The 16533-nt window shown below is 47.4% G+C and overlaps 1 protein-coding gene across 3 annotated transcripts in view; it reads right to left on the reverse strand.

The window, feature by feature from the left end:
- Positions 1-3340: 3340 nt before the first annotated feature.
- Positions 3341-16533, reverse strand: part of LOC140409252 (zinc finger matrin-type protein 1-like) — a 163064-nt gene continuing 149871 nt past the window's right edge. For all 3 annotated transcript variants that reach the window (XM_072497589.1, XM_072497588.1, XM_072497587.1), the window contains 2 exons: positions 11947-12043; positions 3341-4500 (listed from right to left, as the gene is read on the reverse strand). In XM_072497589.1, coding sequence (XP_072353690.1) covers positions 3699-4500; positions 11947-12043 — 899 coding nt within the window. In that variant the 3' untranslated portion in view covers positions 3341-3698. The remainder of the gene's footprint in view (positions 4501-11946; positions 12044-16533) is intronic.

The following is a 16533-nucleotide window of genomic DNA, read 5'->3' on the forward strand; positions in this document are numbered from 1 at the left end:
AGTGAGGACCTTTAATGAGGCAAGGGAGGAAGGGACCCTGCCCCCGACAATGTCGGAGGCGACGATTTCTTTGATCCTAAAGCGGGACAAGGACCCACTGCAATGTGGATCATACAGGCCGATCTCGCTCCTCAACGTGGATGCTAAGTTGCTGGCAAAAGTGCTGGCTACGAGGATCGAGGACTGTGTCCCGGGGGTGATTCACGAGGACCAAACGGGATTTGTACAGGGCAGGCAACTAAACACCAATGTGCGGCGGCTCTTAAACGTGATAATGATGCCATCGGTGGAGGGAGAGGCAGAGATAGTGGCAGCAATGGACGCAGAGAAGGCCTTTGACCGAGTAGAGTGGGAGTACCTCTGGGAAGTGCTGCGTAGGTTTGGGTTCGGGGGAGGGTTTATTAGTTGGGTTAAGCTCCTTTACAGAGCCCCGGTGGCGAATGTGGTGACAAACTGGCGGAGGTCGGAGTACTTTCGGCTGTACCGTGGGACGAGGCAGGGGTGCCCCCTGTCCCCCCTGTTGTTTGCATTGGCGATTGGACCCTTGGCCATAACATTGGGGGAGTCTAGGAAATGGAGGGGGGTGGTCCGAGGGGGAGAAGAGCATCGAGTGTCGCTTTATGCGGATGACCTGTTGCTGTATGTGGCGGATCCAGTGGAGGGGATGGTGGAGGTCATGCAGACTCTAAGGGAGTTTGGGGATTTTTCGGGCTATAAGCTCAATGTAGGGAAGAGTGAGCTTTTTGTAGTATAGGCAGGGGACCAAGAAAGGGGGATAGGCGATCTACCGCTGAGGAGGGTGGAGGGGAGCATTCGGTACCTGGGGATCCAGATAGCCAGGAGTTGGGGGGCCCTACAGAAACTGAATCTGACGAGGTAGGTGGAGCAGATGGAGGAGGACTTCAAAAGATGGGACATGTTACCGCTCTCGCTAGCGGGTAGAGTGCAGTCGGTCAAAATGGTGGTCCTTCCGAGGTTTCTTTTTGTGTTTCAGTGCCTTCCCATCGTGCTCACCAAGGCCTTTTTTAAGAGAGTAGGCAGGAGTATTATGGGGCTTGTGTGGGCGAATAGGACCCGAGGGTATGGAGGGGGTTTCTGGAACGCAGTAGGGACCGAGGAGGGTTGGCGCTGCCAAACCTAGGGAGCTACTACTGGGCAGCAAATGTGGCGATGATCCGCAAGTGGGTGATGGAGGGAGAGGGGGCGGCATGGAAGAGGTTGGAGATGGCGTCCTGCAAAGGAACGAGCCTGGGGGCGCTAGTGACAGCACCGCTGCCGCTCTCGCCGTCAAAGTATACCACGAGTCCGGAGGTGGCGGCAACGCTAAAGCTCTGGGGCCAGTGGAGACGGCACCGGGGTGCAATGGGAGCATCGGTGTGGTCCCCGATCAGGGGTAACCACCGGTTTGTCCCGGGGAGGATGGACGGGGTTTTCAGAGCTGGCATCAGGCGGGGATTAGAAGAATGGGGGACCTGTTCATTGATGGGACGTTTGCGAGCCTGGGAGCACTAGAGGAGAGGTTTGAGATACCCCCGGGAAATGCAGGTGAGGGCTTTTGTGAGGCGGTAGGCGAGGGAATTCCCGTTGCTCCCGGCACTGGAAATTCAAGACAGGGTGATCTCGGGTGTATGGGTCGGGGAGGGCAAGGTGTTGGCAATATACCAGGAGATGAAAGAAGAGGGGGAAGCATTGGTAGAGGAGCTGAAGGGTAAATGGGAGGAGGAGCTGGGGGAGGAGATTGAGGAGGGGTTATGGGCTGATGCCCTAGGTAGGGTTAATTCCTCCTCCTCGTGTGCCAGGCTCAGCCTGATACAATTTAAGGTGGTCCACAGAGCGCACTTGACGGGGGCGAGATTGAGTAGGTTCTTTGGGGTAGAGGACAGATGTGCAAGGTGCTCAGGGAGTCCGGCGAACCATGTCCATATGTTTTGGTCATGCCCGGCACTGGAGAGGAGTGGCGGGAACAATATCTCAGGTGATGAAAGTCCGGGTCAAGCCAAGCTGGGGGCTAGCAATATTTGGAGCAGTGGACGAACCGGGAGTGCAGGAGACGAAAGAGGCCGGCATTCTGGCCTTTGCGTCCCTAGTAGCCCGGCGAAGGATCTTGCTACTGTGGAAGGAGGCAAAGCCCCCCAGCGTGGAGGCCTGGATAAACAACATGGCTGGGTTCATTAAGCTGGAGAGGATAAAGTTTGCCTTGAGAGGGTCTGCGCAGGGGTTCTACAGGCGGTGGCAATCGTTCCTAGACTATCTCGCGGAGCGTTAGAGGAAGGTCGGTCAGCAGCAGCAGCAACCCGGGGGGGGCGGGTATGTCCTGTGAAGGGGGGGGGAAGGAGGGAGGGGGGAAGGGGGGTTTGCCTAGGGGGTGTTTGAGCAAGAAAACACATGAAAGATTTGGGAAACTGGCACGTACGGGAGGGAGCCAATGTACAAAGCTCTGTAACATATTGTTTTACCATGTATATATCTTGCTATGTGCATTTTCTTTCTATTTTGTTACATGGGGGGGGTTTATTGTTTGTTAGGGTGAAAAATTGTGTTAAAAAACTTTAATAAATATTTTTTTTAAAAAAAAGAAAGTGCAGACAAAATCTCCTGTGCGCTACCCGCAGGATGACAGACAATGTACTATTGAATGCGAACAGGCGCAATTACACCAATAAAAATATCATTCTGCTGTGTAAGAACAAAGAATAATACAGCACAAGAACAGGCCCTTTGGCCTTCCAAGCCTGTACCAGTCATGATCCCAATCCGAGGCCAAAACCCTCATAACTTTCTAGATCCTCTATACCCATCCTACCCATGTATTTGTCGAGATGCCTTTTGAATGCTGTTAATGTATCTGTTTCCACAACCTCCCCTGGCAACACGTTCCAGGCACTCACCTCTGTGTAAAACACCTGCCTCGCACATCTCCTCTAAACTTTGCCCCATGGACCTTAAACCTATGCCCCCTGGTGACTGACCCCTCCACTCTGGGAAGGAGTGCCTGCCCATCCACCCTATCCATGCCCCTCATAATCTTGTGTGGATGTGTGGCTCTTTAAGGTTACAAAGCTTTAAGCAACTATATGTTTTGTAGGGAGTTTGTCTGTACATTCCCAAAAAATGGTTACATTTCATTAAACTTACTCCCCAACATTGTAAAATGTACCACAGAAATTTGTATGAGAGTGTGTGCGACATTTGAAATGTGCTAGACAGGAAATGCAGGCAAATAAAGAGGGTTTTATACAAATCAAACTTCTTTGTAAGGATGCCTTTCCAGATCAGCTCTATATGTACAGCTTTTCATGCAGCATGTACGTGTTGTGAGATGTTACTTAATAAGAAAACATTTAAATCTATAATCACCGTTTATTAAAAGTTGAATGGTCCGAGAATTTACAATTCACCCGAACGTATTAGAATTGCAGTTCTGAAAAAGCTAACAGCGAATGTAATAAGGACACTTAAAACAGGAGTTTAAACATCAGCATTATAGTTTACAACAAAGGTTATTGGTGACTGGAAAAAATGGTGACAACAAACAGAGCTCACAGAGATGGCCAACACCTGAACAATACTGATTTACTGAGGAGAAAAATGATAGAATCTTCAAACGTGTCTATGAACAACCACGTGTTTTTATTCTCAAAATGCTTGAGCAAATCAAACCAGTGATCAAGCATCAAAGTCCACACCGTTCCTTTGTATCAAATTCCCAAAATAGATTCATCCCAAAGCTTTTCATCTTCTGTTCTCAAATCAACTTCCTTCTTCTTTTTTTGCTTTTTATGTTTCAGTTTTATTTCTTCTTTTTCTTGATAAACATCCTTTTTTTCCTTTTTAAGTTTTAGCTTTTCTTCTCTGCCCAGTACAAGCACCTCCTCTTTATCCTTCTGCTCAGCTTTCTGCTTTGACTGATCTTTACCTTGTTCCAAACCCGGTCCTTCAGGGCTTTTCTCTATTCTGCAGCTTGGATGCTCGCACTCTCTTTTAGATTCGGCCTCCTTGTTTCTTTTCTCCTTTCGGTGCTTCTTCTTCCTCCCACTCTTGTCTTTTTTGGACGGGCCAGTGCTGTCATCAGAGGCCTCCACGCTGGATGGATCTGGACTATTTTCTGGATGAGTTGGCATTTCTGTGTAGCACTCTATAAGCAAGTCGTTGTTTTGCTCGCACTTGTCCCTCGGGTGGTCATTCGGCAATGGAGGCCACCGTACAGCTTCGGCATCTGCAGCCGTTGGGAAAACCTGCTCGCCAGGGAAGCAACTTGAGTTGGCCATAGGCATGCCCTGCATGACTTCCAATGGGTATTCAGGAGACTGGGGGGGAGGGCTGCCTGAAGGTAAGACCCCCCTCTCCTCTTCTTCTGGAATATCCTCACATTTTCTGAAGGACACCTTTGGCACAAGACCCCTTGCTTTCTGAACTTTAATGAAGTCATAAAGTTCATCCTGGAATGAGTCATATATCTTCGACTTTGTATTCTTTACCAGGTTAACTACTTTATTTTCTCTGTAAATAAATAAAATGAATGTCAGCTCTCGTTTTTAACAAATCCTGTTCATTCTTTTGACAATATGATTCAGTAATGGATACAAGCTCGCAGATTAAGTACAGGTAAAGTCGCCATAGTCCCAAGTTGATCTTGGCTGCTTTCCCCTTTGAGGGGGGGGAGCTGACTGGTGGCGATTTAACCGGAGGATCATCACACCACAGGTGAGGGGCAAGGTTGAGAAAGGGGGGCCTTCATGAATAACCTCAGCCGATATGGGAATTGAACCGGCGCTGCAGGCCTTGATCTGCATCACGAATCAGCTGTCCAGCCAACTGTGCGAAACTGGCCCAGATTACAAGCTGATCATTTTACTGAATCAATGAGGAATCTTAAAGAACCGACAGGTATCTGATCCATCAAGGCACACACATATATTGCCTGGAGTTTAGTTGTTTGGATAGTCCCTATTCATAAGGAGATCTGCAATCTTTTGGGAGATGCAATGAATCAGACAATAAAGCAAAATTAATCCAATTGGGAACAAAACAAATCTAGAAACAAAGTATTATTCTGCCTGCATTTATATCGGCATGTCAAAAAGCAATGCAATTGTTGGAAAACTTTGCAACACAATAAAATATAATGTTATTTCAATGCCTCATACAGGTTGTCAGTTGGACAGGAACTTGCACTGAGTGCTGAATTTGGGTGCATTTGAGTGCGATAGTGAGTTTGGTGACTGAGGGAGTTAGGTGAGGAGGGAGTAAGGTGCTCCTTTCATTTCATTTCCTACATTTCGTCAAAGAGCATGAAGGGAGCCGGGAGTTTACAGAGAGTGCAGCTGACTGGGAGCAGAGTCGGAGGGCGGAGCTCCAGTTGCTCCACAGTGCAACTATATTCTGTAAGGTAAGAGGGGATGGAGGCTAGGGCAGTTGCATGCTCCTCCTGTAGGATGTGGGTGGTGAGGGATACCACCAGTGTCCCCGCTACTATACCTGCGGGAGATGCACCCAACTCCAGCTCCTCAGAGACCGTGTTAGGGAACTGGAGCTGGAGCTGGATGAACTTCGGATCATCCGGGAGGCAGAGGTGATAATAGAGAAGAGTTACAGGGAGGTAACCACACCAAAGGTACAGGACAAGAGTAGCTGGGTTACAGTCAGGGGAAAGAAAATGAACGGGCAGACAGTGTAGGGATCCCTCGTGGCCGTTCCCCTTCAAAACAAGTATACCGTTTTGGATGCTGTTGGGGGGGGGGGGGGGGGGTGACCTACCGGGGGAAGGCCCTAGCGGCCAGGTCTCTGGCACTGAGTCTGGCTCTGGGGCTCAGAAGGAGGGGGAGAATAGAAAAGTAATCGTGATAGGAGACTCAATGGTTAGCGGAATAGATAGGAAATTCTGTGGTCGCGAGTGAGACTCCCAGAAGGTACGTTACCTCCCGGGTGCCAGGGCCAGGGATGTCTCGGATCGTGTCTTCAGGATCCTTAAGGGGGAGGGGGAGCAGCCAGAAGTTGTGGTGCATATTGGTACCAACGACGTAGGTAGGAAAAGGGGTGTGGATGTAATGAGTTTAGGGAGTTAGGCTGGAAGTTGAAAGCCAGGACAGACAGAGTTGTCATCTCTGGTTTGTTGCCGGTGCCACGTGATAGCGAGGCTAGGAATAGGGGGAGAGTGCAGCTGAACACGTGGCTGCAGGAATGGTGTAGGAGGGAGGGCTTCAGGTATTTGGATAATTGGAGTGCATTCTGGGGAAGGTGGGACCTTTACAAGCAGAACGGGTTGCGTCCAAACCAGAGGGGCACCAATATCCTGTGAGGGAGGTTTTCTAGTACTCTTCAGGAGGGTTTAAACTAATTTGGCAGGGGAATGGGAACCAAACTTGTCGTCCAGCAACTAAGGTAGCCGATGCTCAGGACGTCAAAGCGTGTAGTGAGGCAGTGGAAGGTAACACTGACAAAGGAGAGTGCTTGCAGGAACGGAGATGGGTTGAAGTGTGTATACTTCAGCGCAAGACACATCAGGAATAAGGTGGGTGAACGTAAGGCATGGATCGGTACTTGGGACTACAATGTGGTGGCCATCATGGAAACTTGGATAGAAGAGGAGCAGAAATGGTTGTTGGAGGTTCCTGGTTATAGATGTTTCAATAAGATTAGGGAGGGTGGTAAAAGAGGTGGGGGGGGGTTGCATTATTAATTAGTGATAGCATAACAGCTGCAGAAAGGCAGTTCGAGGAGGATCTGCCGACTGAGGTAGTATGGGTTGAAGTCAGAAATAGGAAAGGAGCAGTCACCTTGTTAGGAGTTTTCTATAGGCCCCCCAATAGGAGCAGAGATGTGGAGGAACAGATTGGGAAACAGATTTTGGAAAGGTGCAGAAGTCACAGGGTAGTAGTCATGGGTGACTTTGACTTCCCAAATATTGAGTGGAAACCCTTTTGATCAAATAGTTTGGATGGAGTGGTGTTTGTGCAGTGTGTCCAGGAAGCTTTTCTAACACAGTATGTAGATTGTCCGACCAGAGGGGAGGCCATATTGGATTTGGTACTTGGTAATGAACCAGGGCAAGTGATAGATTTGTTAGTGGGGGAGCAACTTGGAGATAGTGACCACAATTCTGTGACTCACTTTAGTAATGGAGAGGGATAGGTGTGTGCAACAGGGCAAGGTTTACAATTGGGGGAAGGATAAATACGATGCTGTCAGACAAGAACTGAAGTGCATAAGTTGAGAACATAGGCTGTCAGGGAAGGACACAATTGAAATGTGGAACTTGTTCAAGGAACAGATACTACGTGTCCTGGATATGTATGTCCCTGTCAGGCAGGGAAGAGATAGTCGAGTGAGGGAACCATGGTTGACAAGAGAGGTTGAATGTCTTGTTAAGAGGAAGAAGGATACTTATGTAAGGCTGAGGAAACAAGGTTCAGACAGGGCGCTGGAGGGATACAAGATAGCCAGGAAGGAACTGAAGAAAAGGATTAGGAGAGCTAAGAGAGGGCATGACCAATCTTTGGCGGGTAGGATCAAGGAAAACCCCAAGGCCTTTAACACATTTGTGAGAAATATGAGAATGACTAGAGCGAGGGTGGGTCCGATCAAGGATAGTAGCGGGAGATTGTGTATTGAGTCTGAAGAGATAGGAGAGGTCTTGAACGAGTTCTTTTCTTCAGTATTTACGAATGAGAGGGGCCATATTGTTGGATTGGACAGTGTGAAACAGACCGGTAAGCTCGAGGAGATACTTGTTAGGAAGCAAGATGTGTCGGGCAATTTGAAAAACTTGAGGATAGACAAGTCCCCCGGGCCTGACGGGATATATCCAAGGATTCTATGGGAAGCAAGAGATGAAATTACAGAGCCGTTGGCAATGATCTTTTCGTCCTCACTGTCAACAGGGGTGGTATCAGGGGATTGGAGAGTGGCGAATGTCGTGCCCCTGTTCAAAAAAAGGAATAGGGATAACCCTGGGAATTACAGGCCAGTTAGTCTTACTTCGGTGGTAGGCAAAGTAATGGAAAGAGTACTGAGGGATAGGATTTCTGAGCATCTGGAAAGACACTGGTTGAATAGGGATAGTCAGCACGGATGTGAGGGGTAGGTCTTGCCTCACAAGTCTTATTGAATTCTTTGAGGAGGTGACCAAGCATGTGGCTGAAGGTAAAGCAGTGGATGTAGTGTACATGGATTTTAGTAAGGCATTTGATAAGGTTCCCCATGGTAGGCTTCTGCAGAAAGTAAGGAGGCATGGGATAGTGGGAAATTTGGCCAGTTGGATAACGAACTGGCTAACCGATAGAAGTCAGAGAGTGGTGGTGGATGGCAAATATTTAGCCTGGAGCCCAGTTATCAGTGGCGTACCGTAGGGATCAGTTCTGGGTCCTCTGCTGTTTGTGATTTTCATTAATGACTTGGATGAGGGAGAAGAAGGGTGGGTCAGTAAATTTGCAGACGATACGAAGATTGGTGGAGTTGTGGATAGTGAGGGCTGTTGTCGGCTGCAAAGAGACATAGATAGGATGCAGAGCAGGGCTGAGAAGTGGCAGATGGAGTTTAACCCTGAAAAGTGTGAGGTTGTCCATTTTGGAAGGACAAATATGAATGCGGACTACAGGGTTAACAGTAGGGTTATTGGCAATGTGGAGGAGCAGAGAGATCTTGGGGTCTATGTTCATAGATCTTTGAAAGTTGCCACTCAAGTGGATAGAGCTGTGAAGAAGGCCTATGGTGTGCTAGCATTCATTAGCAGAGCGATTGAATTTAAGAGCCGTGAGGTGATGATGCAGCTGTACAAAACCTTGGTACGGCCACATTTGGAGTACTGTGTGCAGTTCTGGTCACCTCATTTTAGGAAGGATGTGGAAACTTTGGAAAAGGTGCAAAGGAGATTTACCAGGATGTTGCCTGGAATGGAGAGTAGGTCTTTTGAGGAAAGGTTGAGAGTGCTAGGCCTTTTCTCATTAGAACGGAGAAGGATGAGGGGTGACTTGATAGAGGTTTACAAGGTGATCAGGGGAATAGATAGAGTGGACAGTCAGAGACTTTTTCCCCGGGTGGAACAAACCATTACAAGAGGACATAAATTTAAGGTGAATGGTGGAAGATATACGAGGGGATGTCAAGAGGTAGGTTCTTTACCCAGAGAGTAGTGGGGGCATGGAATGCACTGCCTGTGGAAGTAGTTGAGTCGGAAACATTAGGGACCTTCAAGCGGCTATTGGACAGGTACATGGATTATGGTAGAATGATGGGGTGTAGATTAATTTGTTCTTAATCTAGGACAAAAGTTCGGCACAACATCGTGGGCCGAAGGGCCTGTTCTGTGCTGTTTTTTTCTATCTTCTATATAGATTTTAGAAACTTTGCAGATAGTAAGAAAAAACATTGAAAAGCACTTAATACCATCAGAGGGCAGCCCGGGAGCACAGTGATTAGCACTGTTGCTTCACAGCACCAGGGGCCCGGGTTCGATTCCTGGTTTGGGTCACTGTCTGTGCGGAGTCTGCACATTCTCCCCGTGTCTGTGTGGGTTTCCTCTGGGTGCTCCAGTTTCCTCCCACAAATCCTGAAAGACACGCTGTTAGGTGAATTGGACATTCTGAATTCAAACAGGCGGTGGAGTGTGGTGACTGGGGGATTTTCACAGTAACTTCATTGCAGTGTTAATGTAAGCTTATTTTTGACACTAATAAAGATTATTATAAAAGTCAAAATAGAAACATAGATGATAAAAAAAACTTTGAAATGTTAAAATTAGAAATGTTCATTGAGTTTGAAAATGTATTTGTCTTTGAATTGGGAAAAAGCCTCTAACTTTTGTTCCATTTCAGGTAAAGTTGGCAGTAGAGAGCATTAAAACAAGGAATTTTTTAATATACAGGAAGTTTTTGAAAAATGCACGTTATCACAATGATGTGATTTATGCATGAGCGATATTAATTTGTAATTTTATCAGCTGATCAAACATATATTGAACTGTTTAAAAAGGACTTTATAAAAGCAAAAAAAAAGGCTGCCACACATCACGTGATGTCTGGTATTACAAGTTGACCAGTTTTTGGAAAGTTCCAACGTGAATGGCAATTCAGCATGCCATAACATTCTTCTGTGGAATTTCACATCTACTAATGTGAAGGCTACTTCAAAAATTTGTATTGGACTTCACATTTGCATTTCTACAAGGTTACCTCTCAAATGGAGAAGGGACGTTTACTACTACAGGTAAGGTAAAGTCGCCATAGTCCCAGGTGACCATGGGCTTCTTTAGCATTTGAAGGGGAGAGCTGACGGGTGGTGATTTAACCTGAGGATCACCGCACCTCAGGTGAGTAGCAAAGTTGAGAAGGCGGGGCCTTCATGAATAATCATGACCAGTTCAATAGCTACGTGGAAAGGTGTTCTTTCTATCTCATTGTTATGGGTAAAGGATACTCAGGGGTAATGGCTGGGACATTACAGAATTTGATCACCTCGGCAATGAAACAATAGCTACAGTCAATTCAGGTATCAGCTATGCAAATATGTTCAGAAATCATTATGGAAAGAGAGGTAGTGTGACTGAGGCAACCATTTTTGAAATCTTTGGAAATGAAGCAGTAATGAGTTCCTTTCTCGTCCAAGCTAAAGCCCTAGCTCTTAAAAATCCAGTACAGAGATACTGAATTTTCATTGACAGGATCCACAGGTACAAAATTCATCACCTTTTGGAAAAGACAGATTATGTTTTAAAAAGAAACTGGCTCCAAAAATTGCAGCCTACAGAGCCTTTCAGGGACGTAAAAGATGCCATGACATAATTTCATGGAAGAGCAAGTGTGCTCTCCCTGATATTTTGGCCAGTATTTATCCTTTCACCAACAGCACTAAAGAGCCAAACACAAGAAACAACTCGAGCATCTTCCAAGCAACAAGGGTCTAAATTACTTTCATTAAAATTAAAAATCAATCAGAATATTAACCCCAAAAATCTGACTTTTGAACACATTGTATATAAATGCGGTTTCAGTTCCAACCTGAACCAGCTTTGTCAACGAACACTGAAATTTAAGAAATAATTTGCATTGTGCAGTGCCTTCAAGCTGTCAGAACATTGCAAAGTGCTTCATGTTCAATGTCGTCACTTTTGCAATTTGGTAAATCAAGGTTCACATTGTGCAACAAGGCACTCTGTTTAAAATAAAGACACAAATGCTGGAAAAAAACTCAGGCCTGGCAGAATTTATGGAGAGAGAAACAAAGTTAATGCTTCAGGCTGATGGCCTTTCATCAGAACTGTTTTCCCAGCATTTGCTTTCTTTGATTTCCAGCATCCGCATTATTTTGCTTTAATAATAATAATCTTTATTAGTGTCACAAGTAGGCTTACATTAACACTGCAATGAAGTTACTGTGAAAATCCCCAAGTTGCCACACTCTGGCGCCTGTTTGGGTACATTGAGGGAGAATTCAGAATGTCCAATTCACCTAACAGCACGTCTTTCGGGACTTGTGGGAGGAAACTGGAGCACCCGGAGGAAACCCACGCAGACACGGGGAGAACGTGTCAACTTTGCACAGACAGCGATCCAAGCCGGGAATCGAACCTAGGACCCTGGCGCTGTGAAGCAACAGTGCTAACCACTGTGCTACCATGCCACCCTTGTGAAGAGGATATGTTTTGCTGACACTGATTGAGAGATTAATGTTGACCAGGACACCAGACAAATGAAATCAGTGCCGCATGCTAATTTACACATATCCGAGCAGGCAGTCGGGATTTCATGTCTTCGCCTGAGACACGGCTTCCCTGACAGTGCTGTGCTCCCTCAATAATGCTGTCCCTCAGCCTTTATTAAATGCTCAAGTGTCTGGCTCATTATCGCCAAGCCTTCACGCTGCATAAGACATTGTCATTCAATCTACTCATTAAGATTACATGTGTTTTTCTATCAAGGGGTTTGGGTGGAAAAAACATAAAAGTCTTACTTTAAGTGATGTTTGTATCCTTGCAGGTGACACTGGTATTGTTCAATGGAATTAAGTGTAACATTGCAGATAGCACACAGATAGTCGCCTGTTCCAACTACAAAACATGGACTGAATTATTTTTTCAATCATTTGTAAATGGCTACAAAATTAAGATTGTCACATAATTTACTTACTTTCAAACTTCCAAATGTTTAGAGGTTGTGTGTAAATTATAAGCTGTACAATCTACGCTGTTTCTAATGCTTCTAAATGTTTAATAATACAGTATATGACTACTGCATATTAGACAGCTGTGAAGGAGTCTGGAGTCTCTCACACAACTCTTCCCTCAGCCTTACATAGCTGAAGCAAACAGGTACATTATTGCATTACCAGTTCAGTTTAAATCTCTAGATTCTATTCTTGGATCTTTTTTGGATGCTCTCAATTGTAGGTTAAGGCAAGCAAACTGCTCCCTCTTACAAAAGGAGGGAATCCCGCTGCCAGCGAACGGCATCCCATTGAAAAACACGCGGCTGGGGGATCGGAGAATCCAGTCCATTATCATCATGCACTTATTGTCACTGGGATGAAAAGCTTGTGAATGAATACCTTGGCAAGGTGGTTGAAAGACGAGGACAGCAGATGGATAGAAACACCACCACCAGCAAGGTTCCTCCAAGACACTCATCATCCTTACTTAGAACTAAATCACCGTTCCCTCACTGTCGCTGGGTCAAAATCCTGGAACTCCTCCCCTAACAGGATTGTGGGTCTACCTGCACCAGATGGATTGCTGCATGTTATGAAATCCGACTTATTTTTAAAGTTGAGCGTGAGGGCCAGAAACTCCAAGACCTCACAGATCCCGGGTGTTTTGCGCATGCGCTGGCCGGGAGTGAGCATGCATGCGCAATTCAGCATTCTAACTTCTTCGGGCCAAAGACGGGCCCGGCGTGATCATACAAAAAGAGAATGGCATGTAAAACTGCCATGCGACCCTGAAGCGGGGCACCATATAAGAGATGGGTCCCAGTCAGGGGACAGGGAGAGGTCCCGGTTTAGTTTTTTTTTAATTTTTAAAATATATTTTATTAAAGTTTTTCGATCAAACTAAAACAAAAATTTCCCATTTTACAACTTTGTAATAATATATACATTGATCGTTTTTTAAATAAATAATATGCTAACTAACGGCAACTGCCAACAACAAAATAGGAAACAACAGAAATAGTAACTAAAATAGTAACTTCGTAAAATCTAATATAAATAACTAATATATAAACACACACATAAAACCCCTGAGGACCCAAATGAGTCCTCCCCCCCCCCCGGGCTGCCGCTGCTACCTTTCCTATTTTCCCTTATCGCTCTGCGAGATAGTCGAACGATTGCCACCGCCTGGTGAACCCTTGAGCCGAACCTCTTAGTGCGTACTTTATCCGCTCCAATTCTATGAACCCTGCCATGTCGTTTATCCAGGCCTCCACGCCCGGGGGTTTAGCTTCTTTCCACATAAGTAGAATCCTTCGCCGGGCTACTAGGGACGCAAAGGCCAAAACATCGGCCTCTCTCGCCTCCTGCACTCCCGGCTCATCTGCAACCCCAAATATAGCCAACCCCCAGCCTGGTTCGACCCGGACCCCCACCACCTTTGAAATCACTTTTGCCACACCCACCCAGGACCCATGCAATACCGGACATGACCAGAACATGTGGGTGTGGTTCGCCGGGCTTCCCGCGCATCTCCCGCACCTATCGTCCACTCCAAAAAATCGACTCAGCCTTGCTCCAGTCATATGCGCCCTGTGTAGAACCTTGAATCGTATCACGCTGAGCCTGGCACATGAGGACGAAGAGTTTACCCTACTTAGGGCATCTGCCCACAGCCCCTCCTCTATCTCTTCCCTCAGCTCCTCCTCCCATTTTCCCTTCAGCTCCTCCACCATCGTCTCCCCCTCGTCTCTCATTTCCCGATATATATCTGACACCCTGCCATCACCCACCCATGCCCCCGAAATCACTCTGTCCTGGATCTCTTGCGCCGGGAGCTCCGGAAATTCCCTCACCTGTTGTCTCACAAATGCCCTCACTTGCATATAGCGAAATGCATTCCCAGGTGGCAGCCCATATTTTTCTGTCAGTGCTCCCAGACTCGCGAACGTCCCGTCTAAGAACAAGTCCTTCAATTTTGCAATTCCTGCTCGCTGCCAAGATTTAAATCCCCCATCTATCCTTCCCGGGACGAACCTATGATTGTTCCTTATCGGGGACCACACTGAGGCACCCGTCACTCCCTTATGTCGTCTCCACTGCCCCAAATTTTCAGAGTTGCCACCACCACTGGGTTTGTGGTGTATTTCTTCGGCGCCGTCGCCAGTGCTTTTAGGTTAGTTCCCCTACAGGACGCCATCTCCACTCTTTTCCACGCCGCTCCTTCCCCTTCCCTCATCCACTTACATATCATTGACATGTTGGCGGCCCAATAATAATCACTTAGATTCGGCAGTACCAGTCCCCCTCTGTCCCTACTGCGCTGCAGGAACCCCCTCTTTACTCTTGGGGTCTTTCCAGCCCACACAAAGCTCATAATACTCTTGTCCACCTTTTTAAAAAAGGCCTTTGTAATCAGTACAGGGAGGCACTGGAACACAAAAAGAAACCTTGGAAGAACAACCATTTTAACCGCCTGCACCCTGCCCGCCAATGACAGGGGCACCATGTCCCACCTCCTAAAGTCCTCTTCCATCTGCTCTATCAGTCGTGCCAAGTTAAGCTTATGCAAGGTTCCCCAGTTCCTGGCCACCTGGATCCCCAAATACCGGAAATCCCTTGCTACTCTCCTCTGCGGCAGCTCGTCTATTCCCCTGCCCTGTTCCCCGGGGTGCATCACAAACAGTTCGCTCTTCCCCATATTCAATTTATATCCTGAAAATTCTCCAAATTCCCTGAGTGTCTGCATTATCTCAGGCATCCCCCCCACTGGGTCCGCGACATACAACAACAAATCATCCGCGTATAATGACACCCGATGCTCTTCTCCTCCTCTAAGTACCCCCTTCCACTTCCTGGAGCCCCTCAGCGCTATGGCCAGTGGCTCAATTGCCAACGCAAACAGTAACGGGGACAGGGGACATCCCTGTCTTGTACCCCTATATAGTGGTCAGATCGTTGCCTATTTGTAATCACACTTGCCACCGGGGCCCTGTACAGGAGCTGAACCCATCTAATGAACCCCTCTCCAAATCCAAATCTCCTCAGTACTTCCCACAGGTAGTCCCACTCCACTCTATCAAATGCTTTCTCTGCATCCATCGCCACCACTATCTCCGCCTCCCCCTCCGGTGGGGGCATCATCATCACCCCCAGCAGCCTCCGTATATTAGCATTCAATTGCCTCCCTTTAACAAACCCCGTTTGATCATCATGCACCACCCCATGGACACAGTCCTCTATCCTCATCGCCATCACCTTGGCCAAAAGCTTGGCATCTACATTCAAGAGGGAAATAGGCCTGTATGACCCGCACTGCAGCGGGTCTTTGTCTCTTTTCAGGATCAGCGATATCGTCGCCTCCGACATCGTCGGGGGTAGTGTCCCCCTTTCCCTAGCCTCATTAAAGGTTCTCGTCAGACGTGGGGCCAGCAGATCCACGTATTTCCTATAGAACTCCACCGGGAACCCATCCGGTCCCGGGGCCTTCCCTGCCTGCGTGTTCCCAATTCCTTTTACCACCTCCTCCACCTCAATCTGCGCTCCCAATCCTGTCATCTCCTGTTCCTCAACCTTCGGGAGCTCCAGCTGGTCTAGGAAACGCATCATTCCCTCTTTCCCTTCCGGGGGTTGAGCATTATATAGCCTCTCGTAAAATACCTTAAACACCCCGTTCACCCTCTCCGCTCCCCGTTCCATCTTTCCCTCCTTGTCTCTAACCCCTCCGATCTCTCTCGCCGCCCCCCTCTTCCTAAGTTGTTGGGCCAGCAGTCGGCTCGCCGTCTCTCCATATTCATACTGCACTCCCTGTGCCTTCCTCCATTGTGCCTCCGCCTTCCCCGTGGTCAACAAGTCAAAGTCCGTGTGCAATCTCCGTCTTTCCCTGTATAGCCCTTCATCTGGAGCATCCGCATATTGCCTATCCACCCTCAAAATCTCCCTCAACAATCTCTCCCTTTCTTTACCCTCTTGTTTCCCCTTATGGGCCCTTATGGAGATCAGCTCCCCTCTAACCACCGCCTTCAGCGCCTCCCAGACCACTCCCACCTGAACCTCTCCATCATCATTAATCTCTAGGTACCTTTCAATACATCCCCTCACCCTTACACATACCCCCTCGTCCGCCAACAGTTCCATATCTAATCTCCAGAGTGGGCGCTGTTCCTTTTCCTCTCCTACTTCCAGATCTACCCAATGTGCGGCATGATCTGAAATGGCTATAGCCGAATACTCCGTTCCTGCCACCTTCGGGATCAGCGCCCTTCCCAGGACAAAGAAGTCTATCCGGGAGTACACTTTGTGGACATGGGAGAAGAAGGAAAACTCTTTACTCCTTGGCCTAGTAAATCTCCAGGGATCCACTCCTCCCATCTGCTCCATAAAGGCCTTAAG

The sequence above is a fragment of the Scyliorhinus torazame genome, chromosome 3 (assembly GCF_047496885.1).
Source record: "Scyliorhinus torazame isolate Kashiwa2021f chromosome 3, sScyTor2.1, whole genome shotgun sequence".
NCBI classification, from domain to species: Eukaryota; Metazoa; Chordata; class Chondrichthyes; order Carcharhiniformes; family Scyliorhinidae; genus Scyliorhinus; species Scyliorhinus torazame.